The sequence below is a fragment of the Coregonus lavaretus genome (assembly GCF_964263955.1).
Source record: "Coregonus lavaretus genome assembly, contig: HAP1_SCAFFOLD_1790, whole genome shotgun sequence".
Classification (NCBI taxonomy): Eukaryota; Metazoa; Chordata; class Actinopteri; order Salmoniformes; family Salmonidae; genus Coregonus; species Coregonus lavaretus.
In genome coordinates, this window is record NW_028160121.1 from 18,880 (window position 1) to 46,675 (window position 27,796).

The window sequence follows — 27,796 nt, forward strand, 5'->3', positions numbered from 1 at the left end:
TATGTGAATTGCTTGCTCACCATCTATCCTCAGAGTTCGTATTGCTTGGTGACCTAAACTGGGATATGCTTAACAACCCAGCTGTCCTACAATCTAAACTAGATACCCTCAATCTCACACAAATTATCAAGGAACCTACCAGGTACAACCCTAAATCCGTAAACACACTCATAGATATCATCCTGACTAATTTACCCTCTAAATACACCTCCGCTGTCTTCTACCAGGATCTCAGCGATCACTGCCTCATTGCCTGAGTCCGTAATGGGTCCGCGGTCAAACGACCAACCCTCATCGCTGTCAAACGTTCCCTAAAACACTTCAGCGAGCAGGCCTTTCTAATTGACCTGGCCCGGGTATCCTGGATGGATATTGACCTCATTCCGTCAGTAGAGGATGCCTGGATGTTCTTCAAAAGTGCTTTCCTCTCCATCTTAAATAAGCATGCCCCATTCAAAAAATTCAGAACTAAGAACAGATATAGCCCCTGGTTCACCCCAGACTTGACTGCCCTTGACCAGCACAAAAACATCCTGTGGCGTACTACATTAGCATCGAACAGCCCCCGCGATATGCAACTTTTCAGGGAAGTCAGGAACCAATATACACAGTCAGTTAGGAAAGCAAAGGCTAGCTTTTTGAAACAGAAATTTGCATCATGTAGCACTAACTCCAAAAAGTTTTGGGACACTGTAAAGTCTATGGAGAATAGGAGCACCTCCTCCCAGCTACCCACTGCACTGAGGCTAGGAAACACTGTCACCACCGATAAATCTACGATAATCGAGAATGTCAATAAGCATTTTGCTACGGCTGGCCATGCTTTCCACCTGGCTACCCCTAACCCGGCCACCAGCTCTGCACCCTCCGCTGCAACTTGCCCATGCCCCCCCCCCCCCCCCCCCCCCGCTTCTCCTTCACTCAAATTCAGATAGCTGATGTTCTGAAAGAGCTGCAAAATCTAGACCCCTACAAATCAGCTGGACTAGACAATCTGGACCCTTTCTTTCTAAAATTAGCCGCCGAAATTGTCGCAAACCCTATTACCAGTCTGTTCAACCTCTCTTTCATATCGTCTGAGATCCCCAGAGATTGGAAAGCTGCCGTGGTCATCCCCCTCTTCAAAGGGGGTGACACTCTAGATCCCAACTGTTACAGACCGATATCCATCCTGCCCTGCCTTTCAAAATTATTTGAAAGCCAAATTAACAAACAGATCACCGACCATTTTGAATCCCACCGTACCTTCTCCGCTATGCAATCTGGTTTCCGAGCAGGTCATGGGTGCACCTCAGCCACGCTCAAAGTCCTAAACGGTATAATAACCGCGGTCGAAAAAAGACAGTACTGTGCAGCCGTCTTCATCGACCTGGCCAAGGCTTTTGACTCTGTCAATCACTGCATTCTTATTGGCAGACTAAATAGCCTTGGTTTCTCAAATGACTGCCTCGCCTGGTTCACCAACTACTTCTCAGATAGAGTTAATTGTGTCAAATCGGAGGGCCTGTTGTCTGGACCTTTGGCAGTCTCTATGGGGGTGCCACAGGGTTCAATTCTCGGGCCGACTCTATTCTCTGTGTATATCAATGATGTCGCTCTTGCTGCTGGTGACTCTCAGATCCACCTCTACGCAGACGATACCATTTTGTATACATCTGGCCCTTCATTGGAAACCTCCAAACGAGCTTCAATGCCATACGACACTCCTTCCGTGGCCTCCAACTGCTCTTAAACGCTAGTAAACTAAATGCATGCTCTTCAATCGAACGCTGCTTGCACCCGCCCGCCCGACTAGAATCACTACTCTCGACGGGTCTGACTTGGAATTTGTGGACAACTACAAATACCTAGGTGTCTGGTTAGACCGTAAACTCTCCTTCCAGACTCACATTAAACATCTCCAATCCAAAGTTAAATCTAGAATCGGCTTCCTATTTCGCAACAAAGCCTCCTTCACTCATGCTGCTAAACATGCCCTTGTAAAACTGACTATCCTACCGATCCTTGACTTCGGCGATGTCATTTACAAAATCGCTTCCAACACTACTCAGCTAATTGGATGTAGTCTATCACAGTGCCATCCGTTTTGTCACCAAAGCCCCATATACTACCCACCATTGTGACCTGTACGCTCTCGTTGGCTGGCCCTCACTACATATTCGTCGCCAAACCTACTGGCTCCAGGTCATCTATAAATCACTTCTAGGCAAATCCCCACCTTATCTTAGCTCATTGGTCACCATAGCAACACCCACCCGTAGTATGCGTTCCAGCACGTATATCTCACTGGTCATCCCCAAAGCCAACACCTCCTTTGGCCGCCATTCCTTCCAGTTCTCTGCTGCAAATGACTGGAACGAACTGCAAAAATATCTGAAGCTGGAGACACATCTCCCTCATTAACTTTAAGCATCAGTTGTCAGAGCAGTTTACCGATCACTGCAACTGTACACAGCCCATCTGTAATTAGCCCACCCAACTACCTCATCCCCATATTGTTATTTACATTGTTATTTATTTTGCTCATTTGCACCCCAGTATCTCTATTTGCACATCATCTTCTGCACATCTATCATTCCAGTGTTAATACTAAATTGTAATTATTTTGCACTATGGCCTATTTATTGCCTTACCTCCATAACTTACTACATTTGCACACACTGTATATAGATTTTCTATTGTGTTATTGACTGTATGTTTTGTTTTGTTTGTTCCATATTTAACTCTGTGTTGTTATTTTTATCGCACTGCTTTGCTTTATCTTGGCCAGGTCGCAGTTGTAAATGAGAACTTGTTCTCAACTGGCTTACCTGGTTAAATAAAGGTTAAATAAAAATAAATAAAAATAAATATTATCGGTTGACCTTATAGCTTAGAGATGTGCCTTTTACTTGAGTGATTAAAATTGAGAGAGGGACTGGGTGCGTGTGTGGGTGGGTGCGTACGTGCGTGCGTCTGTGTGTGTGTGTGTGTGTGTGTGCGCGCGTGCGTGTGTCTGTGTTCCTCAGGACGGCTGTGACCTGAAGTGTGACAGTGATCAGTTCCAGTGTCAGAACGGCCACTGCATCCCCAACCGCTGGCGCTGTGACGCAGATGCTGACTGTTTGGACGGCAGCGATGAGGAGAGGTGTCACATCGCTGGTGAGTTTGTGTGTCCCAATGTGCCTCACTCATGCCGGCGTTTGAGATGGTCACAGTGCTGAAAGAGAGTGGTTATACTAAGATTGAATATCCTCTACGTTTCCTAATTGAGAGGGATTCTGGAGATCTAGCCTGTGGTAGGATCTATAGCAGGGTTCTTCAATTCCGGTCCTGGAGGGCCGAAACACTTCTTTTTCGTTCTTCTTCGTTTTTTATTTCTACCTGGTAGTTAATTGCACTCACCTGGTGTCCCAGGTCTGAATTAGCCCCTGATTAGAAGGAGAGGATGAAAAACAGAGGTGTTTCGGCCCTCCAGGACCGGAATTGAAGAACCCTGATCTATAGGAACAGGATCAATAATGGACAACCTACAGTTGTTCTTCTTCTTTTCTCCATGTCTCAGTTGAGAGACACTGCCCCCTGGATGACTTCCAGTGTAACAACACGCTGTGTAAGCCCCTGGCCTGGAAATGCGACGGAGAGGACGACTGTGGAGACAACTCGGACGAGAACCCTGATGAGTGCAGTGAGTAGTGACATCAGATCCTGTGACATCCTATCCTGTCGACTAGTGCCCTTTTCACAGTACCGAGCTGAACTGACCTGTACTGTGCTGGCCTGGTTACTCATCCATCATGATGGAAAGGACAATGTTAAAATAAAATATCAGAGCCACCACAGTTCAGTTCTGGTTGTCACGATGGTCTGAAAAGGGTATGGATCCTAAAGCCTGTTCTGACTCCTAACCCCTCTTTCTCCTCCCGTTAGGGATGTTCCAGTGCCCCCCCACCAGGAGTTTCCGCTGCCAGAACGACCGTGTGTGTCTGCAGGTGTCCAAACAGTGTAACGGAGTTGACAACTGCGGGGACAACTCTGATGAGCTCAACTGCCGTGAGTTTACTGTGCTGCTGGCCTTTAACACACACACCAACACAAGGCTGTCTCCTTGATGATCTGTTGTTCCCTGTGGAGAGGTTCCATCTGTCCACCCTAGCATACCACTTATGTTACTTATAACAGAATGCATATCCAATACAGTGCTTCATTGTTTTTTTATTCATTGGTTTGCAATTATGGACATTGGATCAGAGTCATTGTGTTAATTGAAATAAATGTACAACTTTATTTATCCACTCAGGGGCAATGTGATGGTTGGTCTATGTGTGTTTTCTCAGAGCCCCCTCCAGCCGAGCCTACCTGTGACAAGGATGAGTTCCTGTGTGCCAATGGGAGGTGCATCAGCTCCAACCTGCGCTGTAACTTCTTCAACGACTGTGAAGACTACGGTTCGGACGAGATCCACTGCAAGACAGGTGCTCCAAGTCATGACTGGTTAACACTATCACCATGTCTACTGATGGATACCGTTCTCATGGCATGTTAGAGAAGACGGCGTTGGTTTCTTTTTCTCACACATATGTTCTTGTTTTACACAATGTTCCGTTAACCTTCCAATGGCTCAACACTGTTTTTCCCTGCCTGTGGTGTGTATGTGTTCCTGGCCCTGCAGACACCAAGCTGAACGACTGCAGGAGTAACAGGACTCTGTGTGGGGACGGGGACGAGGCACACTGTGTCAGCAACGGGACAGACTCCTTCTGCTCCTGCAAACCAGGCTTCCAGAAGACTGGTCATAACACCTGTGAAGGTACACTACATACACCAGGATGTCCTCAACAGGGTCAAGCTTATTACATACACCAGGATGTCCTCAACAGGGTGAAGCTTATTACACACACCATGATGTCCTCAACAGGGTCAAGCTTATTACACACACCAGGATGTCCTCAACAGGGTCAAGCTTATTACATACACCAGGATGTCCTCAACAGGGTGAAGCTTATTACATACACCAGGATGTCCTCAACAGGGTCAAGCTTATTACACACACCAGGATGTCCTCAACAGGGTCAAGCTTATTACACACACCAGGATGTCCTCAACAGGGTCAAGCTTATTACATACACCAGGATGTCCTCAACAGGGTGAAGCTTATTACATACACCAGGATGTCCTCAACAGGGTCAAGCTTATTACACACACCAGGATGTCCTCAACAGGGTCAAGCTTATTACACACACCAGGATGTCCTCAACAGGGTCAAGCTTATTACATACACCATGATGTCCTCAACAGGGTCAAGCTTATTACACACACCATGATGTCCTCAACAGGGTCAAGCTTATTATATACACCAGGATGTCCTCAACAGGGTCAAGCTTATTACACACACCATGATGTCCTCAACAGGGTCAAGCTTATTACATACACCAGGATGTCCTCAACAGGGTCAAGCTTAATACATACACCATGATGTCCTCAACAGGGTCAAGGTTATTACATACACCAGGATGTCCTCAACAGGGTCAAGCTTATTACATACACCATGATGTCCTCAACAGGGTCAAGCTTATTACACACACCAGGATGTCCTCACCAGGGTCAAGCTTATTACATACACCAGGATGTCCTCAACAGGGTCAAGCTTATTACACACACCATGATGTCCTCAACAGGGTCAAGCTTATTACATACACCAGGATGTCCTCAACAGGGTCAAGCTTATTACATACACCAGGATGTCCTCAACAGGGTCAAGCTTATTACATACACCATGATGTCCTCAACAGGGTCAAGCTTATTACATACACCAGGATGTCCTCAACAGGGTCAAGCTTATTACACACACCATGATGTCCTCAACAGGGTCAAGCTTATTACATACACCAGGATGTCCTCAACAGGGTCAAGCTTATTATATACACCAGGATGTCCTCAACAGGGTCAAGCTTATTATATACACCAGGATGTCCTCAACAGGGTGAAGCTTATTACATACACCATGATGTCCTCAACAGGGTGAAGCTTATTACACACACCATGATGTCCTCAACAGGGTGAAGCTTATTACATACACCAGGATGTCCTCAACAGGGTCAAGCTTATTACATACACCAGGATGTCCTCAACAGGGTCAAGCTTATTACACACACCAGGATGTCCTCAACAGGGTCAAGCTTATTACATACACCAGGATGTCCTCACCAGGGTCAAGCTTATTACATACACCAGGATGTCCTCAACAGGGTCAAGCTTATTACACACACCATGATGTCCTCAACAGGGTCAAGCTTATTACATACACCAGGATGTCCTCAACAGGGTCAAGCTTATTACATACACCAGGATGTCCTCAACAGGGTCAAGCTTATTACACACACCAGGATGTCCTCAACAAGGTCAAGCTTATTATATACACCATGATGTCCTCAACAGGGTCAAGCTTATTACATACACCATGATGTCCTCAACAGGGTCAAGCTTATTACATACACCAGGATGTCCTCAACAGGGTCAAGCTTATTATATACACCAGGATGTCCTCAACAGGGTCAAGCTTATTACATACACCATGATGTCCTCAACAGGGTGAAGTTTATTACATACACCAGGATGTCCTCAACAGGGTGAAGCTTATTACATACACCAGGATGTCCTCAACAGGGTGAAGCTTATTACACACACCATGATGTCCTCAACAGGGTCAAGCTTATTATATACACCAGGATGTCCTCAACAGGGTGAAGCTTATTACATATACCATGATGTCCTCAACAGGGTGAAGCTTATTACACACACCATGATGTCCTCAACAGGGTGAAGCTTATTACATACACCAGGATGTCCTCAACAGGGTCAAGCTTATTACATACACCAGGATGTCCTCAACAGGGTCAAGCTTATTACACACACCAGGATGTCCTCAACAAGGTCAAGCTTATTATATACACCATGATGTCCCCAACAGGGTCAAGCTTATTACATACACCATGATGTCCTCAACAGGGTCAAGCTTATTACATACACCAGGGTGTCCTCAACAGGGTCAAGCTTATTATATACACCAGGATGTCCTCAACAGGGTCAAGCTTATTACATACACCATGATGTCCTCAACAGGGTGAAGTTTATTACATACACCAGGATGTCCTCAACAGGGTCAAGCTTATTACACACACCAGGATGTCCTCAACAAGGTCAAGCTTATTATATACACCATGATGTCCTCAACAGGGTCAAGCTTATTATATACACCAGGATGTCCTCAACAGGGTCAAGCTTATTACATACACCAGGATGTCCTCAACAGGGTCAAGCTTATTATATACACCAGGATGTCCTCAACAGGGTCAAGCTTATTACATACACCATGATGTCCTCAACAGGGTGAAGCTTATTACATACACCAGGATGTCCTCAACAGGGTGAAGCTTATTACACACACCATGATGTCCTCAACAGGGTCAAGCTTATTATATACACCAGGATGTCCTCAACAGGGTGAAGCTTATTACATACACCAGGATGTCCTCAACAGGGTGAAGCTTATTACATACACCATGATGTCCTCAACAGGGTGAAGCTTATTACATACACCAGGATGTCCTCAACAGGGTGAAGCTTATTACACACACCATGATGTCCTCAACAGGGTCAAGCTTATTATATACACCAGGATGTCCTCAACAGGGTGAAGCTTATTACATATACCATGATGTCCTCAACAGGGTGAAGCTTATTACACACACCATGATGTCCTCAACAGGGTGAAGCTTATTACATACACCAGGATGTCCTCAACAGGGTCAAGCTTATTACATACACCAGGATGTCCTCAACAGGGTCAAGCTTATTACACACACCAGGATGTCCTCAACAAGGTCAAGCTTATTATATACACCATGATGTCCCCAACAGGGTCAAGCTTATTACATACACCATGATGTCCTCAACAGGGTCAAGCTTATTACATACACCAGGGTGTCCTCAACAGGGTCAAGCTTATTATATACACCAGGATGTCCTCAACAGGGTCAAGCTTATTACATACACCATGATGTCCTCAACAGGGTGAAGTTTATTACATACACCAGGATGTCCTCAACAGGGTGAAGCTTATTACATACACCAGGATGTCCTCAACAGGGTGTAGCTTATTACACACACCATGATGTCCTCAACAGGGTCAAGCTTATTACATACACCAGGATGTCCTCAACAGGGTCAAGCTTATTACATACACCATGATGTCCTCAACAGGGTCAAGCTTATTACACACACCAGGATGTCCTCAACAGGGTCAAGCTTATTACATACACCAGGATGTCCTCACCAGGGTCAAGCTTATTACATACACCAGGATGTCCTCAACAGGGTCAAGCTTATTACATACACCATGATGTCCTCAACAGGGTCAAGCTTATTACACACACCATGATGTCCTCAACAGGGTCAAGGTTATTACACACACCATGATGTCCTCAACAGGGTCAAGGTTATTACATACACCATGATGTCCTCAACAGGGTCAAGCTTATTACACACACCAGGATGTCCTCAACAGGGTCAAGCTTATTACATACACCAGGATGTCCTCACCAGGGTCAAGCTTATTACATACACCAGGATGTCCTCAACAGGGTCAAGCTTATTACACACACCATGATGTCCTCAACCGGGTCAAGCTTATTACATACACCAGGATGTCCTCAACAGGGTCAAGCTTATTACATACACCAGGATGTCCTCACCAGGGTCAAGCTTATTACATACACCAGGATGTCCTCAACAGGGTCAAGCTTATTACACACACCATGATGTCCTCAACCGGGTCAAGCTTATTACATACACCATGATGTCCTCAACAGGGTGAAGCTTATTACATACACCAGGATGTCCTCAACAGGGTGAAGCTTATTACACACACCATGATGTCCTCAACAGGGTGAAGCCCACTACACTATGTACACAATTGTTACAAACAGTAGCTACTTGGATAGCTCACTTTCAATCCCATCTCCCAGAATGTCATTACAAGGTTACAAGCCCACATTTCATGGACACTCACTCACTCTGGGCTCAATCAGTATATTTCATTTTGTTGTTCAAATGCTCGTTGAGGTATCTTTATTAACCCCCTTGTCCCCTTCCTGTCCCCTCTCAGATAAGAATGAGTGTAAGCAGTTTGGAGTGTGCTCCCATATGTGCAACAACACCAAGGGATCCTACAAGTGTAGCTGCCACAAATACTTCACCAGGATCAACACCACCTGCAAGGCTGACAGTAAGTAGCATAGTATTCTTCTAGTAGTGTAGTTTTCTTCTAGTAGTGTAGTTTTCTTCTAGTAGTGTAGTTTTCTTCTAGTAGTGTAGTTTTCTTCTAATACTGTAGTTTTCTTCTAGTAATGTAGTTTTCTTTTAGTAGTGTGGTTTTCTTCTAGTAGTGTAGTTTCTAGTAGTGTAGTTTTCTTCTAGTAGTGTAGTTTTCTTCTAATAGTGTAGTTTTCTTTTAGTAGTGTGGTTTTCTTTTAGTAGTGTAGTTTTCTTCTAGTAGTGTAGTTTTCTTCTAGTAGTGTAGTTTTCTTCTAATAATGTAGTTTTCTTTTAGTAGTGTAGTTTTCTTCTAGTAGTGTAGTTTTTTAGTAGTGTAGTTTTCTTTTAGTAGTGTAGTTTTCTTCTAGTAGCGTAGTTTTCTTCTAGTAGTGTAGTTTTCTAGTAGTGTAGTTTTCTTTTACATTTACGTCATTTAGCAGACGCTCTTATCCAGAGCAACTTACAAATAGGTGCATTCACCTTATAGCCAGTGGGATAACCACTTTACAAAAGTTTTTTTGGGGGGTTGGAGTAAGGGGGGTGGGGGGGGTGGGTAGAAGGATTACTGTATCCTATCCCAGGTATTCCTTAAAGAGGTGGGGTTTCAAATGTCTCCGGAAGGTGGTGAGTGACTCCGCTGTCCTGGCGTCGTGAGGGAGCTTGTTCCACCATTGGGGTGCCAGAGCAGCGAACAGTTTTGACTGGGCTGAGCGGGAACTATGCTTCCGCAGAGGTAGGGGAGCCAGCAGGCCAGAGGTGGATGAACGCAGTGCCCTCGTTTGGGTGTAGGGACTGATCAGAGCCTGAAGGTACGGAGGTGCCGTTCCCCTCACAGCTCCGTAGGCAAGCACCATGGTCTTGTAGCAGATGCGAGCTTCAACTGGAAGCCAGTGGAGTGTGCGGAGGAGCGGGGTGACGTGAGAGAACTTGGGAAGGTTGAACACCAGACGGGCTGCGGCATTCTGGATGAGTTGTAGGGGTTTAATGGCACAGGCAGGGAGCCCAGCCAACAGCGAGTTGCAGTAATCCAGACGGGAGATGACAAGTACCTGGATTAGGACCTGTGCCGCTTCCTGTGTAAGGCAGGGTCGTACTCTCCGAATGTTGTAGAGCATGAACCTACAGGATCGGGTCACCGCCTTGATGTTAGCGGAGAACGACAGGGTGTTGTCCAGGGTCACGCCAAGGCTCTTCGCACTCTGGGAGGAGGACACAACGGAGTTGTCAACCGTGATGGCGAGATCATGGAACAGGCAGTCCTTCCCCGGGAGGAAGAGCAGCTCCGTCTTGCCAAGGTTCAGCTTGAGGTGGTGATCCGTCATCCATACTGATATGTCTGCCAGACATGCAGAGATGCGATTCGCCACCTGGTTATCAGAAGGGGAAAGGAGAAGATTAGTTGTGTGTCGTCAGCGTAGCAATGATAGGAGAGGCCATGTGAGGATATGACAGAGCCAAGTGACTTGGTGTATAGCGAGAATAGGAGAGGGCCTAGAACTGAGCCCTGGGGGACACCAGTGGTGAGAGCACGTGGTGCGAAGACAGCTTCTCGCCACGCCACTTGGTAGGAGCGACCGGTCAGGTAGGACGCAATCCAAGAGTGAGCCGCGCCGGAGATGCCCAGCTCGGAGAGGGTGGAGAGGAGGATCTGATGGTTCACAGTATCAAAGGCAGCAGACAGGTCTAGAAGGACAAGAGCAGAGGAGAGAGAGTTAGCTTTAGCAGTGCGGAGAGTCTCCGTGACACAGAGAAGAGCAGTCTCAGTTGAATGACCAGTCTTGAAACCTGACTGGTTTGGATCAAGAAGGTCATTCTGAGAGAGATAGCAAGAGAGTTGGCTAAAGACGGCACGCTCAATAGTTTTGGAGAGAAAAGAAAGAAGGGATACTGGTCTGTAGTTGTTGACATCAGAGGGATCGAGTGTTGGTTTTTTGAGAAGGGGTGCAACTCTCGCTCTCTTGAAGACGGAAGGGACATAGCCAGCGGTCAAGGATGAGTTGATCAGCGCGGTGAGGTAAGGGAGAAGGTCACCGGAGATGGTCTGGAGAAGAGAGGAGGGGATAGGGTCAAGCGGGCAGGTTAGTAGTGTAGTTTTCTTCTAGTAGTGTAGTTTTCTTCTAGTAGTGTAGTTTTCTTGTAGTAGTGTACTTTTCTTCTTCAAAACCCTAAATAGTTTGAAATAGTGTATTCCTAACCCTTCCTCAGCCACAGCCGCAATGAATGCATTGACATTTTCATTTCTCTCCCTCCCTCCCTCCCTCCCTCCCTCCCTCCCTCCCTCCCTCCCTCCCTCCCTCCCTCCCTCCCTCCCTCTCCCTCCTCCCGCCCTCTCCCCTCCCTCCCTACCCTCCCCCCTCCCTCCGGTCTCTCCAGACCTGAACAGTAGCAGACAGGTGCTCTACATCGCCGATGACAATGAGATCCGCAGCCTGGACCCTGGCATGCCCAACTGGAGCTACGAACAGACCTTTCAGGGCGATGCCAACGTACGCGTCGATGCCATGGACTTGCATATCAAGACGAACCGTATCTACTGGACCAACTGGCACACTGGCGGAATCTCCTCCTACGAGCTGCCTTCACCATCGTCATCTTCCTCTTCATCAAATACACAGCGCAACCGTCGCCATAGTGAGGGAAGTGTTACTACCTTGGAGGTGAGGCTTGAGTGACGCAAGCAGGAATGCACTCACGCGCACACACACACACACACTCACTTACACACACACTCACATACCCACACACACACACACACAAACAGACACACACACACACTACAACATGGGTACTGTTATGACTTCCTATGTGTGATACAATATAAGTTGAATGCAGTTAGTGCCAAGTCTCATAGTTCAGAAAGATCTGTTGCTTTCTGTTCACAACATAATGAGATGTACCTAAACAACCCTCTACTCCTGACTAGATTGTAGGGCATCTGAACATGCCTCGGGGTATAGCGGTGGACTGGGTGGCTGGTAACCTGTACTGGACTGACTCTGGCAGAGATGTGATTGAGGTGGCCCAACTATCAGGCCAACACCGCAAGACCCTGATCTCAGGCATGATAGACGAGCCTTACGCCATCGTAGTGGATCCCCAGAGAGGGTAAGAGACTAGTACCCTTTACCACTACTGAGCCAACCCCAGCCAAGCACAGCTATATTGAGTTGGCCTAGTTATGCATCCACCACTGTCCAGGAAAAGACCATGCTGAGCTGTTTTGACTGCGTTTCTCTGTGTCCTCAGGACCATGTACTGGGCCGACTGGGGAAACCACCCTAAGATTGAGACAGCAGCCATGGACGGAACCCTGAGACAGACCATCGTCCATGAGAACATCCAGTGGCCCACAGGTCTGTATAGCATTAGCATTGTAGCCTAGCATTAGCATTAACACCTAGCATTATGCCCTAGCATTAGCATAGTGGTGTATGTGTTGTCATACCTTTTTCTGGTCACTGTTTGTGTTATCCATGTCCTCTTTAACCCTCGCCTCCTCCTTCCCCTCCTACTACCCCTCCTCTTCCTCCTCCTCCTCCTCTCGCCAGGTCTGGCGGTAGACTACTTCAACGAGCGCCTGTACTGGGCGGACGCTAAGCTCTCTGTCATCGGGAGCGTGCGACTCAACGGCTCTGACCCTGTCATCTCCGTCACAGGACTCAAAAACAGTTCAGTTCACTACACTAAACTACACTTATCTCAGGGCTGGGGTTCAGTGTAGTTTAATGATTTTCATGAAGTCTTATGAGGATATCACCCATCTTTGTTTCAAACTCCTACAGAATTTTACATGGGTAACAATTTATGAATTAAAAGATAAGTAGGGAAATTGTATTTTCAAACAAGATACAGTTGTCACTGTTTTACAGAGTGTGTTGGCCTTGTTCAGTTCTCAAAATGACATAGTTATAGCAGGATTAACAGTTCCTAACTCTCTCTCCTTCCATCCCTAGACCTGCTCCATCCGTTCAGCATCGACATCTTTGAGGACTACATATATGGCGTCACCTACATTAATAACTTTGTGTTCCGGGTCAACAAGTTTGGCAAGAGCCCCATGGAGAACCTGACCACTGGCATTAACCACGCCACAGACATAGTCCTCTACCACCGCTACAAACAACCAGAGAGTGAGTGGCTGTCTGCCTACACTATAGCTCATTTCTTTAAATGAAACCCTACTCCCCCATATAGTACACTCCTTTTTGACCCCTATTCACCAAAGTGCACTAGACAAAGTCCTCTACCACCGCTACAAACCACCACCGCTACAAACCAGCAGAGTGTGTCTGTCTCTCTCTCTCTGTCTCTCTGTCTGTCTGTCTGTCTGTCTGTCTGCCTGCCTGTCTGTCTGTCTGTCTCTCTGTTTGTCTCTGTCTGTCTGTCTGTCTGTCTGTCTGTGTCTGTCTGTCTGTCTGTCTCTCTGTCTCTCTCTCTGTCTGTCTCTCTGTCTGTCTCTCTGTCTCTGTCTCGCCCTCTCTCTCTGTCTCTGTCTGTCAATTCAATTTCAATTCAATTTCAATTAAATTCCATTTATGGGCTTTATTGGCATGGGAAACGTATGTTAACATTGCCAAAGCAAGTGAAGTAGATAGTAAACAAAAGTGAAATAAACAATAAATATTAACAGTAAACATTACACTCAGAAGTTCCAAAAGAATAAAGACATTTCAAATGTCATATTATGTATATATACAGTGTTATAATAATGTGCAAATAGTTAAAGTACAAATGGGAAAATAACCATTGTATTTTGGGCGGCAGGTAGCTTAGTGGGTAAGAGCGTTGTGCCAGTAACCGAAAGGTCGCTGGTTCTAATCCCCGAGCCGACTAGGTGAAAAATCTGTCGATGTGCCCTTAAGCAAGGCACTTAACCCTAATTGCTCCTGTAAGTCGCTCTGGATAAGAGCGTCTGCTAAATGACTAAAATGTAAATGTAATAAATATGGGTTGTATTTACAATGGTGTTTGTTCTTCACTGGTTGCCCTTTTCTTGTGGCAACAGGTCACAAATCTTGCTGCTGTGATGGTACACTGTGGTATTTCACCAGTAGATAAGGGAGTTTCTCAAAATTGGGTTTGTTTTCAAATTCTTTGTTGATCTCTGTAATCTGAGGGAAATATGTGTCTCTAATATGGTCATACATTTGGCAGGAGGTTAGGAAGTGCAGCTCAGTTTCCACCTCATTTTGTGGGCAGTGTGCACATAGCCTGTCTTCTCTTGAGAGCCAGGTCTGCATACGGCAGCCTTTCTCAATAGCAAGGCTATGCTCACTGAGTCTGTACATAGTCAAAGCTTTCCTTAAGTTTGAGTCAGTCACAGTGGTCAGGTATTCTGCGACTGTGTACTCTCTGTTTAGGGCCAAATAGCATTATAGTTTCCTCTGTTTTTTTGTTAATTCTTTCCAATGTGTCAAGTAATTATCTTTTAGTTTTCTCATGATTTGGTTCAGTCTAATTGTGTTGTTGTCCTGGGGCTCTGTGAGGTCTGTTTGTGTTTGTGAACAGAGCCCCAGGACCAGCTTGCTTAGGGGACTGTTCTCCAAGTTCATCTCTCTGTAGGTGATGGCTTTGTTATGGAAGGTTTGGGAATCGCTTCCTTTTAAGTGGTTATAGAATTTAACAGCTCTTTTCTGGATATTGATAATTAGCGGGTATCGGCCTAATTCTGCTCTGCATGCGTTATTTGGTGTTTTTCGTTGTACACAGAGGATATTTTTGCAGAATTCTGCATGCAGAGTCAATTTGGTGTTTGTCCCATTTTGTGAATTCTTGGTTGGTGAGTGGACCCCAGACCTCACAACCATAAAGGGCAATGGGTTCTATAACTGATTCAAGTATTTTTAGCCAGATCCTAATTAGTATGTCGAAATTTATGTTCCTTTTGATGGCGTAGAAGGCCCTTCTTGCCTTGACTCTCAGATCGTTCACAGCTTTGTGGAAGTTACCTTTGGTGCTGATGTTTAGGCCGAGGTATGTATCATTTTTTTGTGTGCTCTAGGGCAACGGTGTCTAGATGGAATTTGTATTTGTGGTCCTGGCAACTGGACCTTTTTTGGAGCACCATTATTTTTGTTTTACTGAGATTTACTGTCAGGGCCCAGGTCTGGCAGAATATGTGCAGAAGATCTAGGTGCTGCAGTAGGCCTTCCTTGGTTGGTGACAGAAGCACCAGATCATTAGCAAACATAAGACATTTTACTTCAGATTCTAGTAGGGTGAGGCCGGCTGCTGCAGACTGTTCTAGTGCCCTCGCCAATTCGTTGATATATATGTTGAAGAGGGTGGGGCTTAAACTGCATCCCTGTCTCATCCCACGGCCCTGTGAAAAGAAATGTGTGTGTTTTTTGCCAATTTAAACCGCAGACTTGTTGTTTGTGTACATGGATTTTATAATGTTGTATATTTTTCCCCCAACCCCACTTTCCATCAATTTGTATAGCAGACCCTCATGCCAAATTGAGTCTCTCTCTCTCTGTCTGTCTGTCTGTCTGTCTGTCTGTCTCTCTGTCTGTGTCTCTCTCTCTCTCTTTCAGTCTGTCTGTCTGTCTGTCTGTCTGTAGCTCCCATTGAACTTAACCCAAATGACACACTATCCATTATATACAGTATTTCACTATCCATTATATACAGTATTTCATAGCTTTGACCCAATTTCCACAGTGTTCTTCTTCTGACCCCTATTCCCCATAGTGCACTACTGTTGACATCTATTCCACATATGGTTCAGTGGAGTTTAACACATTTTAGTGGAGTTTCTCTTTATCCTGTTCTAGTTCTTACTGTCTGTTCTCCCTCGCTCTCTGTGTCATCAGTGACCAACCCATGTGACAGGAAGAAGTGTGAGTGGTTATGTTTGCTCAGCCCCAGTGGTCCAGTATGCACCTGTCCTAACGACCGCGTGGCTGAAAATGGCACATGTGTGGAGAGACCGCCTTCCACACGGTCTCCATTCTGTGAGTACACACACACATGCACACATACCCCACTGGGTACACACTGGTTGAATCAACGTTGTTTCCACGTCATTTCAACAAAAATTAAGTGGAACCAACATGGAATAGACGTTGAATTGACGTCTGGTGCCCAGTGGGACTCTATCAATAATCTCTCTCCCTCTCCTCCCAGCTCCCCCGTCCGGGCCGTGTACGGTCCAGTGTCTGAACGGAGGGAATTGTTTCCTGAACGCCAGGCAGCAGGCTAAGTGTCAGTGCCAGCCCAGCTTCACTGGAGAGAGGTGTGAGGTCAACCAGTGTAGAGACTACTGTAAGAATGGAGGAGCCTGCACTGCCTCAGTCGCAGGTAGGTTACCTGAGCATATACAGTCATTGGTGTGGCCGCAACTGGCAAACTAGTCTAGGTGCCGGTGGCTGCCATTTTCTATTGCAGAAAAGCATCTACTTTCTAGAAATAACACCATTCTCCATGCACTGTCATTTATAAATTGATAAGAGCTATTGATAACAGCTAGGGAAATGAGTAATCCATTTGGAGAGGGGGATTGTAAATACACATAGCAATTGTTTTAGTAAAATGTTTCCTTATGATCCATAGAGATTAATGTTAAACCAGTCATATGGAAGCAAACTGAAAATCATATCAACATGACATGTATTGCGGTCCCTTTTCCACAGTGAAGTAGGCTATGAATAGCTGTGCCGTTATTCAAAATTTGTATGCCCTCATAATTTGCTTGGATGAAATTTGGAGATCCAAACTATAGGCTTCTGTAGGGCCGAACCTGCTGAGTTCATGTATGCGCTGGAGAATGTTTTAATTATATACCCGGCTTTTCTCCATTTTATTTTACAATGTGTATCATGATAAATATTAGCCACTATTGGGAGCTAAACACCAACTACTGAGAAGTGCGTAGGAAAGGCGTAGATTTCCTAAGTCTGAATCGGGCCCATTTTATTTAGCCTACATTCGATTTTTGTTCTTATTTAACATGACCCTTTGTTCCCAGGGGCCCCTACCTGTCGCTGTCTGAAGGGCTTCACAGGGCCTCAGTGTAAACTCCACACCTGTCAGGACTACTGTCATAATGGAGGCAACTGCACTGTATCCCAGGGCAACCAGCCCACCTGCCGCTGTCCGCTTGAGTACCTGGGAGACCAGTGTCAATACAGTGAGTGTGTAGTTTATAATGGGTTAATAAGGGATGATTTAAGCAACCATGCCAAGTGGATGTAGCGCTTTCAGCTTTGTCTCACCTCTGTGTAACAGTGTAACTAAACCTATTGTTCCTGTATTATAACTGTGTAACTAAAGCTATAGTTCCTGTATTATAACTGTGTAATAACTAAAGCTATTGTTCCTGTATCATAACAGTGTAACTAAAGGTATAGTTCCTGTATTATAACAGTGTAACTAAAGGTATACTTCATGTATGTGTATTTGTCATTCCTCTGATTTTTAAAATTTCAATAACCAGTCTACAATCCACTTTGTAGCGCAATACTTAATCCCTAATCAGAAATGGCTGAAAAGAAGGAGAGTCTTCGCTCTGTGAGGAACTGACTGTAAGCCCTGTTTCCCTGCCTCTATCTGCTCATTACCCCTCCAGGTACATGTGAAGGTTACTGTGAGAATGAGGCCATGTGTCTGCAGACGGCCAATGCCACCAAGTTGTGTCGCTGTTCCCCTCAGTTCCATGGACAGCTCTGTGAGCTGGACAAGTGCGAGTACTGCGGACCCAACGGCAAGTGTCTGCCCAAACCCTCAGGAGAGGTCATGTGCAGGTACAGGTCATGCACACTACATATACAGCACACACACGCGCGCACACGCACGCACGCACACGCACACACTGTTCAATCCATTCACACTCACTCACACATGCACACACACACACTGTTCAATCCATTCACACTCACTCACACATGCACACACACACACATAGATGCACACACACTGTCCAGTCACACACACACACACATTTTTACATTTTAGTCATTTAGCAGACGCTCTAATCCAGACAATTGACAGTTAGTGAGTGCATACATTTTTTCATACTTTTATACTGTACACACACACTCTGCTCACTATCCAGTTTGTTTTATCTTACAGTTTTTTCCAACTGCTTACACACGTTTTCAAAACTATGTCTCCTTTTTTCAAAACTCTACACACAATTCCCAAAACTGCACACACAAAATGCAAAATGCCTCACATCTCCTTCAAAATGTAACACTGCATTCAAAATGCCATAAACACATGTCAGAATGAAGCATTTGCATCAAATGGCAAACACTTCTTTCATAATAGTACATTTTGGATATACCATGTAAACACTGTTGTTCTAAATCTAAAGCTCTTTGGTCTTTCATAGGCTTATATCTACATTTCAATACAATGTTCTACATTGAAAGTAATCTGCTGAGAGGGGTAACAAGTACACTGTAAACACCAATGCAATGTAGAAACAGAAAATATTTATTAGGCCAAACATTACTGTTGTATACAGTAGCATACAACAAAACCATAAACATATGTAAACCAAAAGTATATTATTTAGAATACAGTAAATAACACAATTGTGTGTGTGGGGTCCCGGGGGGGCAGTCCAGGAATTGGTAGGGGAGGGGCAGTCACCAGTGCTAAGCTACGCTTCATCTCTTCTCCGGGCTGGGTCTGGCCACAATACTTCGTCCACATCACAAGATATGTTTTCTCTTGCCAAACATCGAGGGAAGTATCTCCTAGCATGGCGTATCCAACCTTGGACAGAGGCAACCTCTATGTCCCCACATGCGTCCTCCATTGCCTGGAGAAGCGGCATGCGGGCATAGGGTTGGCGATCATACACTTTCCAGCGCCAGGCTGAGAATAATTCCTCTATGGGATTTAGAAAAGGTGAATATGGGGGTAGGTACAAAACTACAAATTGTGGATGGGTGGCAATCCAGTTTTGGACCAGAACAGCCCGGTGAAAACTAACATTGTCCCATATAACCACAAATCTAGCAGGCTCCTGATCTGGATCAGGAACAAGCATTGTGTAAATTCCATCCAGAAAAGTGAGCATATGGCCGATGTTGTACGGACCCAGTGTGGCATTGTGATGGAGGACCCCATTTGAGTGATGGCAGCACACATAGTTATATTACCCCCACGCTGTCCAGGGACATTGGTAATTGCCCTCTGTCCCATTACATTTCTTCCGCGGCATCTGGTTTTGGTGAGGTTGAAGCCAACCTCATCCACATAAATAAATTCATGGCGAATTACATGGGCATCCATCTCCAATACTCTCTGTAACAGACAAAAGGATATACAGATGAGTAAATATGGTATGTCTGAAGTACTGGAAGTAGTGTTGCATACATACCTCTACAAAGTCATGTCGCAGATTCTTGACTCTGTCAGAGTTTCTCTCAAATGGCACCTTGTAAAGTTGTTTCATCGTCACTTGGTGCCGTTGGAGGATGCGTTGTATGGTCGACAGGCTTACAGCATTGATGTTGTTAAATATGGTGTCATTATTCAAGATATGCTCTCTTATCTCTCGAATCCTAATTGCATTGTTGGCCAAAACCATATTTATAATTGCAGTCTCTTGTACATCTGTAAACAAGCGTCCTCGTCCTCCATGATGTCTTTGCCTTTCCACTCTGTACAGAATTCAAACACAGTATGTGTTCAGCATAGGAACTGTAAACAATGTACAAAAAAATGTAGTACAGCATAACCAACCTCATTCATTCAATGCAGTGCAGTAAATGGATGGCTTAGAGTTACAAATGTTTATGCAATACTATGCAGTCATACGTATTTTACAGTACATTACTGTAATGCTAAAATAGTCATTAGATAGTTGCATACCTGTTCTCGTTTCTGAAGGTTCGAATTATGGACGCCACTGTAAATCAACTCAAGTTGGGCTGGACTCACAGTCCAGCCTCTCTCATGGTCAAACTGTGGTTGATCACATGATCAACAAGTGTTGCCCTAATCTCATCAGAGATGGCTCTCCTTCCTTCTCTTCTTTGCCCTCGTCCTCTTCTTCCTCTTCCTCTTCCTCCTACTCCACCTCCTCCTCTTCCAACTCTTCGTCTTTGAATTTGTCCTCGTTGTTGTCCCCTGCCTCTCCCTCCTACTCCTCTTGCTCTCTGTCCATTGTTGGCATCCATTGTTCAAAACAGGTAATCTGACCTTTGACCTATTTATAGGCCTATACTACAGTAAAGCAGCGATTGGTTAGTGATCAGTTAAGCAATTAGTGTTTGCACATGTGAGGAGTGTGTGTGTGACCTGGTGAATAAGTGTAGCATTTTGATTGGTTGTGTTTGGAAAAGGAAAGCAACTCACTTCCTGTTAGATTTCTGTGTTTTAGGTAGAGAATTGTGTGTAGTGTTTTGAAAAAAGTGTTTTATGCAATTGTCAAAGGCTGAGAAATAGCTTATGGTTTTGGAGATTTGGTGTGTAGTTTTGCACTTTGAGTGAGAGGTTTCAAAAATCGTGTGACATGAAAAGATTTTGTGTGTAAGCAGTTGGAAAAAACTGTAATATAAGAGTTATCCTGGTGTTATCCGGTAAAGATTCAATCTAGTTCTGTTGGTTGACTCTGTCTCTCTGTCTCTCTCTCTGTCTCTCTCTCTCTCTCGCTCTGCTCTCTCTGTCTCTCTCTGTCTGTCTGTCTGCCTCTCTCTCTCGCTCTCTCTTTGTCTCTGTGTGCCTGTCTATGTCCAGCTGTCCTAACGGTCGTACCCAGCCCAGCTGCTACACCTGTCTAGATTTCTGCACCAATGGACTCTGCTCTATCGAACCACGCACACTACTGCCCCAGTGCAAGTAAGAGGATGAACCCTATCACACACACACACAAGATGACTCACTCATACTTACACACACATTCACTCAAGCTCATTCAGACACACACACAGACACACGCTTTGGGACTATCTGTAACCTGTGTGATGTGTATTCAGGTCTCTGTAACCTGTGTGATGAGTATTTAGGTGGATCTGTAACCTGTGTGATGTGTATTTAGGTCTCTGTAACCTGTGTGATGTGTATTCAGGTGTTCTATAGGATGGAGGGGGCATCGATGTGAAGTCACAGCTTCTCCTGTGGACTCTCCTGACACCAGTGGAAGTAAGTTACTTTAGTGACTTTATAGTCTGTTTACAGTGTCAGTGAAATACATGTTATAACTACAGATTATAACACATGATTATAACACAATAAATGTTATAAACTGTCTGTACTCTGAGCTCATAGGTCGATGTGTTGCATACTCTGAGCTCATTGGTCAGTGTTGCATATACTCATTGATGGGTGTGTTGCTCTCTCTGCAGGTTCGGCCTCCATAATCATCCCTGTGCTGCTGCTGTTGTTACTGGCGCTGCTGGTTGTCGGCGCCATCTTATGGTACAAGAGGAGAATGCGTGGGTGAGTAGAGTAGACAACCTTTGTGTTGAGACTGGGTGTGAGAGGTCCCACTCATTCGGTCAAACTCAAATTTATTTTACACCTCATCTGTACCTCCCACTATCTATCTATCTATCTATCTATCTATCTATCTATCTATCTATCTATCTATCTATCTCTCTCTCTCTCTCTCTCTCTCTCTCTCTCTCTCTCTCTCTCTCTCTCTCTCTCTCTCTCTCTCTCTCTCTCTCTCTCTCTCTCTCTCTCTCTCTCTCTCTCTCTCTCTCTCTCTCTCTCTCTCTCTCTCTCTCTCTCTCTCTCTCTCTCTCTCTCTCTCTCTCTCTCTCTCTCTCTCTCTCTCTTCTGTGGATAACCACCTCTTTCCTGTCCCCCAGGTCTGTATTACCAGGCAAACGCTCCCGTCGTTCTTGGTAACTTAATAGGGTCACATCTATCACGTCTCCCCCCAGACCCTCCCCCTTCTCCTCCCTCTCCCCAAAGCCTCATCTAAACCACCGTCTTGTCTGTGGGTTCAGTGACAGTCCTCCATTTTGCTGGTCTTTCTGTAGTAGTCTGTCTGTCTGTCTGTCCCTGCCCGCTCTCTCCTGTTTAGTACAGGGTTTCCCACCCAGGAACGCAAGGGGCTATTGACAGATAGATTGACTGATTCTTCCCTACACATCCATACCTTTCCCTGTTTACATGTATAAATATGTGTATCTATCAGTGATGCTTCTATGCCTGCATTGTAGAAGTGGAACATTTGCGTTGTGGAAAATCCAGCATTCACCAGGATAGACACTGGATGTGTCCAAATGGCCTTTTGAAAAAAGCTCATTTGCATTGTCAATGTACCATGGTTCTGTGTTGCCTTGACTGTGTGGAAACTGTTTCCTGTACTGTACATGTAACTGGTGGTGTATGCTGGATTTTTCTATCCTGTCAGTGGCTTGAACCAAGGCTCTCAGCACTTTCAGTGTGTGCTCCTGTGTTGTGGCTAAGTCGCTGCTACTGGTGAAGTGTTGAGAGGACACAAACACTGTGTGTGTGTGTGTGTGTGTGTGTGTGTGTGTGTGTGTGTGTGTGTGTGTGTGTGTGTGTGTGTGTGTGTGTGTGTGTGTGTGTACAGTGCTAAGGGCTTTCAGCACCACAGAATGACCAACGGGGCCATGAATGTGGAGATAGGGAACCCAGCCTATAAGATCTACGAAGGGGAGCCAGACGACGATGCTGGGGAACTCCTGGATTCAGACTTCGCTTTAGACCCAGATAAGGTAACACACACACACAATCTTACACTCATTCACCAGTTTATTAGGTATACCCATCTACTACCGGGTCGGACCCCCCTTTGCCTCCAGAACAGCCTGAATTCTTCGGGGCATGGAAACGTTGCTCAATTGGTTTCAAGAGACCTAACGCATGCCAGGAAAACATTCCCCACACCATTACACCACTTCCACCAGCCTGTACCATTGACACCCGGCAGGATGGAGCCATGGACTCATGTTGCTTACGCCAAATCCTGACTCTGCCATCAGCAACAGGAACCAGGATTCGTCGGACCAGGCAATATTTTTCCAGTCCTCAATTGTCCAGTGTTGGTGATTGCGTGCCCACTGGAGCCGCTTCTTCTTGTTTTTAGCTGATAGGAGGGTAACCCGGTGTGGTTGTCTGCAGCAATGGCCCATCTGTGACTAGGATCGACGAGTTGTGCGTTCTGAGATGCTTTTCTGCACACCACTGTTGTACTGCACCGTTATTTGTCTGTTTGTGGCCCGCCTGTTAGCTTGCACGATTCTTGCCATTCTCCTTCGATCTCTCATCAATTAGCTGTTTTCGCCCACAGGACTGCCACTGACTGGATGTTTCTTGTTTGTCGCACCATTCTCGGTAAACCCTAGACACTGTTGTGTGTGAAAAGCCCAGGAGGCCGGCCTCTCTGAGATACTGGATCCGGCGAGCCTGGCACCGACAATCATACCACGCTCAAAGTCAGTTAGGTCACTAGTTTTGCCCATTCTCATGTTCAATTGAACAGTAACTGAATGCCTCGATGCCTGTCTGCCTGCTTTATATAGCAAGCCACCATCTGTAAGAGCAAACCATTTTCGTGAACGGGGGGGGGGGGGTGTACCTAGTAAACTGGCATTGACACATTAAAGGTAGACTCAACGATATGCCGTAGATGCAGAAAGTAAACAGCACAGTGGGTCAATTTCCGCAACAACTGAGTGTTGAAGCGTGAGGCTCAACTTCTCCTCTGTTTTGGTCCCGTGGCTCCCATGCTGTGAACAGCGTGATGTGAACCCGTGCACATGCGCATATACTGTGTCTGACTGTGTGAGAGCGACGTCTTGCATCTCGCTCATCTCAATATCTGCAGTGCTGCTGGTGCTGCTCGGCAACGTAATTTCACTGAATCTAACTTTAAATACTTTTTCTGCACACCATAATACTCTGCAATGAAACCTAATGTAGGACCCTCGTATGCTCTTTGTCTAACCAGTATTTTACTACTTTCATCCCTGCAGCCCACCAACTTCACCAACCCAGTGTACGCCACCCTGTACATGGGAGCCCACAACAGTCGCAACTCCTTGGCTAGTACAGACGAGAAGAAAGAGTTACTGTCACAGGGGGACGATGGGGAGGACGAGGACATGAGTGACCCGCTGGCATAGAGGTCAGGGGTCAGGCACGCCCGAGCCACGTCTGGACCACGCCCACATGCCTTTTACCAATCGAGAAAGGAAAAGCATCAAAAAGAGGAAAGGAAGCGAGAACACTGTATAAAATGTATCAAATGAAGGACTACTTTTGTATGTGATTGCAGTATTATATTTTGTTCTTTTGAGAAAAATGAAAATTCCTCTATTCAGAAAAAGGAAGAACCATTTAATAGATTTATTAATTCAACTCTCGTTTTATTTTGCTCACCTTCCTCCTCCCATCGATACTGTCACTCCCCCTTCATCCCTTCATCCATATAGCCACTACCTCTATGAAAAGGTGTAGAGAAAAACAAACAACAGTGGAACAATTATCATTTTGTATGAATTGTAAGGGAAAAAAACATTGTTCTATTCCAGAGAAGTGTTTGTTGTTTGTGAAAGACGTGGAGAAAAGAGGATGTCAAGTTTAATAGTCAGTCAGTTCTGAATGCCAATTGATGCTGGTTTGGTTTATGTGTCACTTTCTGTGCTATCTGTCTCTACTGCTTGAGGTGTACAGTATATCAATAGAATGGTGAATGGTGTAGAGTGAGACCATGGCTGTTGGAACTAGGAGTCAGTCAGCATCACATACAGTGGGGAAAAAAAGTATTTAGTCAGCCACCAATTGTGCAAGTTCTCCCACTTAAAAAGATGAGAGAGGCCTGTAATTTTCATCATAGGTACACGTCAACTATGACAGACAAAATGAGAAAAAAAAATCCAGAAAATCACATTGTAGGATTTTTAATGAATTTATTTGCAAATTATGGTGGAAAATAAGTATTTGGTCAATAACAAAAGTTTTGTCAATACTTTGTTATATACCCTTTGTTGGCAATGACACAGGTCAAACGTTTTCTGTAAGTCTTCACAAGGTTTTCACACACTGTTGCTGGTATTTTGGCCCATTCCTCCATGCAGATCTCCTCTAGAGCAGTGATGTTTTGGGGCTGTCGCTGGGCAACACAGACTTTCAACTCCCTCCAAAGATTTTCTATGGGGTTGAGATCTGGAGACTGGCTAGGCCACTCCAGGACCTTGAAATGCTTCTTACGAAGCCACTCCTTCGTTGCCCGGGCGGTGTGTTTGGGATCATTGTCATGCTGAAAGACCCAGCCACGTTTCATCTTCAATGCCCTTGCTGATGGAAGGAGGTTTTCACTCAAAATCTCACGATACATGGCCCCATTCATTCTTTCCTTTACACGGATCAGTCGTCCTGGTCCCTTTGCAGAAAAACAGCCCCAAAGCATGATGTTTCCACCCCCATGCTTCACAGTAGGTATGGTGTTCTTTGGATGCAACTCAGCATTCTTTGTCCTCCAAACACGACGAGTTGAGTTTTTACCAAAAAGTTATATTTTGGTTTCATCTGACCATATGACATTCTCCCAATCCTCTTCTGGATCATCCAAATGCACTCTAGCAAACTTCAGACGGGCCTGGACATGTACTGGCTTAAGCAGGGGGACACGTCTTGCACTGCAGGATTTGAGTCCCTGGCGGCGTAGTGTGTTACTGATGGTAGGCTTTGTTACTTTGGTCCCAGCTCTCTGCAGGTCATTCACTAGGTCCCCCCGTGTGGTTCTGGGATTTTTGCTCACCGTTCTTGTGATAATTTTGACCCCACGGGGTGAGATCTTGCGTGGAGCCCCAGATCGAGGGAGATATTCAGTGGTCTTGTATGTCTTCCATTTCCTAATAATTGCTCCCACAGTTGATTTCTTCAAACCAAGCTGCTTACCTATTGGAGATTCAGTCTTCCCAGCCTGGTGCAGGTCTACAATTTTGTTTCTGGTGTCCTTTGACAGCTCTTTGGTCTTGGCCATAGTGGAGTTTGGAGTGTGACTGTTTGAGGTTGTGGACAGGTGTCTTTTATACTGATAACAAGTTCAAACAGGTGCCATTAATACAGGTAACGAGTGGAGGACAGAGGAGCCTCTTAAAGAAGAAGTTACAGGTCTGTGAGAGCCATAAATCTTGCTTGTTTCTAGGTGACCAAATACTTATTTTCCACCATAATTTGCAAATAAATTCATTAAAAATCCTACAATGTGATTTTCTGGATTTTTTTTCCTCAATTTGTCTGTCATAGTTGACGTGTACCTATGATGAAAATTACAGGCCTCTCTCATCTTTTTAAGTGGGAGAACTTGCACAATTGGTGGCTGACTAAATACTTTTTTTCCCCACTGTATACTAATGTCTGTTCTGTTGAGAACTATGTTCCAAGTGATTGTCTTTTTCCTCCTTGCAGAAGACTAAAGGTTATATATATACAGTATATATACACTACATTACCAAAAGTATGTGGACACCTGCTCGTCGAACATCTCATTCCAAAATCATGGGCATTAATATGAAGTTGGTCCTCCCTATAACAACCTCCACTCTCCTGGGAAGGCTTTCCACTTGATGTTGGAACATTGCTGCTGGGACTTGCTTCCATTCAGCCAAAAGAGCATTAGTGACGTCGGGCACTGATGTTGGGCGATTAGGCCTGGTTCGCAGTCGGCGTTCCAATTCATCCCAAAGGTGTTCGATGGGGTTGAGGTCAGGGCTCTGTGCAGGCCAGTCAAGCTCTTGCACACTGATCTCGACAAACCATTTCTGTATGGACCTCGCTTTGTGCACGGGGGCATTGTCATGCTGAAACAGGAAGGGGCCTTCCCCAAACTGTTGCTGCAAAGTTGGAAGCACAGAATCGTCTAGAATGTCATTGTATTAGCATTAAGATTTCCCTTCACTGGAACTAAGGGGCCTAGCCCGAACCATGAAAAACAGCCCCAGACCGTTATTCCTCCTCTACCAAAATGTACAGTTGGCACTATGCATTCAGGCAGGTAGCGTTCTCCTGGCATCCTCTAAACCCAGATTAGTCCGTCGGACTGCCAGATGGTGAAGCGTGATTCATCACTCCAGAGAACGCGTTTCCACTGCTCCAGAGTCCAATGGCGGCGAGCTTTACACCACTCCAGCCGACGCTTGGCATTGCGCATGGTGATCTTAGGCTTGTGTGCGGCTGCTCGGCCATGGAAACACATTTCATGAAGCTCCTGACAAACAGTTATTGTGCTGACGTTACTTCCAGAGGCAGTTTGGAACTCGGTAGTGAGTGTTGCAACCGTGGACAATTTTTACGTGCTATGCGCTTCTGCACTCGGTGGTCCCGTTTTGTGAGCTTGTGTGGCCTACCACTTCGCGGCTGAGCCATTGTTGCTCCTAGACATTTACACTTCACTATAACAGCGCTTACAGTTGACCGGGGCAGCACTAGCAGGGCAGAAATGTGACAAACTGACTTGTTGGAAAGGTGGCATCCTATGATGGTGCCACGTTGAAAGTCACTGAGCTCTTCAGTAAGGCCATTTTACTGCCAATGTTTGTCTATGGAGATTGCATGGCTTTGT

At 45.4% G+C, this 27,796-nt stretch overlaps 1 protein-coding gene across 1 annotated transcript in view; it reads left to right on the forward strand.

Moving 5' to 3' along the window:
• The window catches only part of LOC311122120 (low-density lipoprotein receptor-related protein 1-like), a gene marked incomplete at its 5' end in the record, with an annotated part of 43,699 nt that extends 18,720 nt beyond the window's left edge, over positions 1 to 24,979 (forward strand). The window contains 20 exons of the mRNA XM_084196525.1: positions 3,009 to 3,141; positions 3,545 to 3,667; positions 3,910 to 4,032; positions 4,317 to 4,454; positions 4,652 to 4,789; positions 9,146 to 9,265; positions 11,668 to 11,951; positions 12,218 to 12,399; positions 12,541 to 12,647; positions 12,843 to 12,962; positions 13,248 to 13,424; positions 16,110 to 16,250; positions 16,423 to 16,596; positions 17,264 to 17,425; positions 17,864 to 18,038; positions 20,989 to 21,090; positions 21,320 to 21,393; positions 21,597 to 21,690; positions 22,799 to 22,943; positions 24,204 to 24,979. Coding sequence (XP_084052651.1) covers positions 3,009 to 3,141; positions 3,545 to 3,667; positions 3,910 to 4,032; positions 4,317 to 4,454; positions 4,652 to 4,789; positions 9,146 to 9,265; positions 11,668 to 11,951; positions 12,218 to 12,399; positions 12,541 to 12,647; positions 12,843 to 12,962; positions 13,248 to 13,424; positions 16,110 to 16,250; positions 16,423 to 16,596; positions 17,264 to 17,425; positions 17,864 to 18,038; positions 20,989 to 21,090; positions 21,320 to 21,393; positions 21,597 to 21,690; positions 22,799 to 22,943; positions 24,204 to 24,353 — 2,862 coding nt within the window. The remainder of the gene's footprint in view (positions 1 to 3,008; positions 3,142 to 3,544; positions 3,668 to 3,909; positions 4,033 to 4,316; positions 4,455 to 4,651; positions 4,790 to 9,145; positions 9,266 to 11,667; positions 11,952 to 12,217; positions 12,400 to 12,540; positions 12,648 to 12,842; positions 12,963 to 13,247; positions 13,425 to 16,109; positions 16,251 to 16,422; positions 16,597 to 17,263; positions 17,426 to 17,863; positions 18,039 to 20,988; positions 21,091 to 21,319; positions 21,394 to 21,596; positions 21,691 to 22,798; positions 22,944 to 24,203) is intronic.
• Positions 24,980 to 27,796: the final 2,817 nt, after the last annotated feature.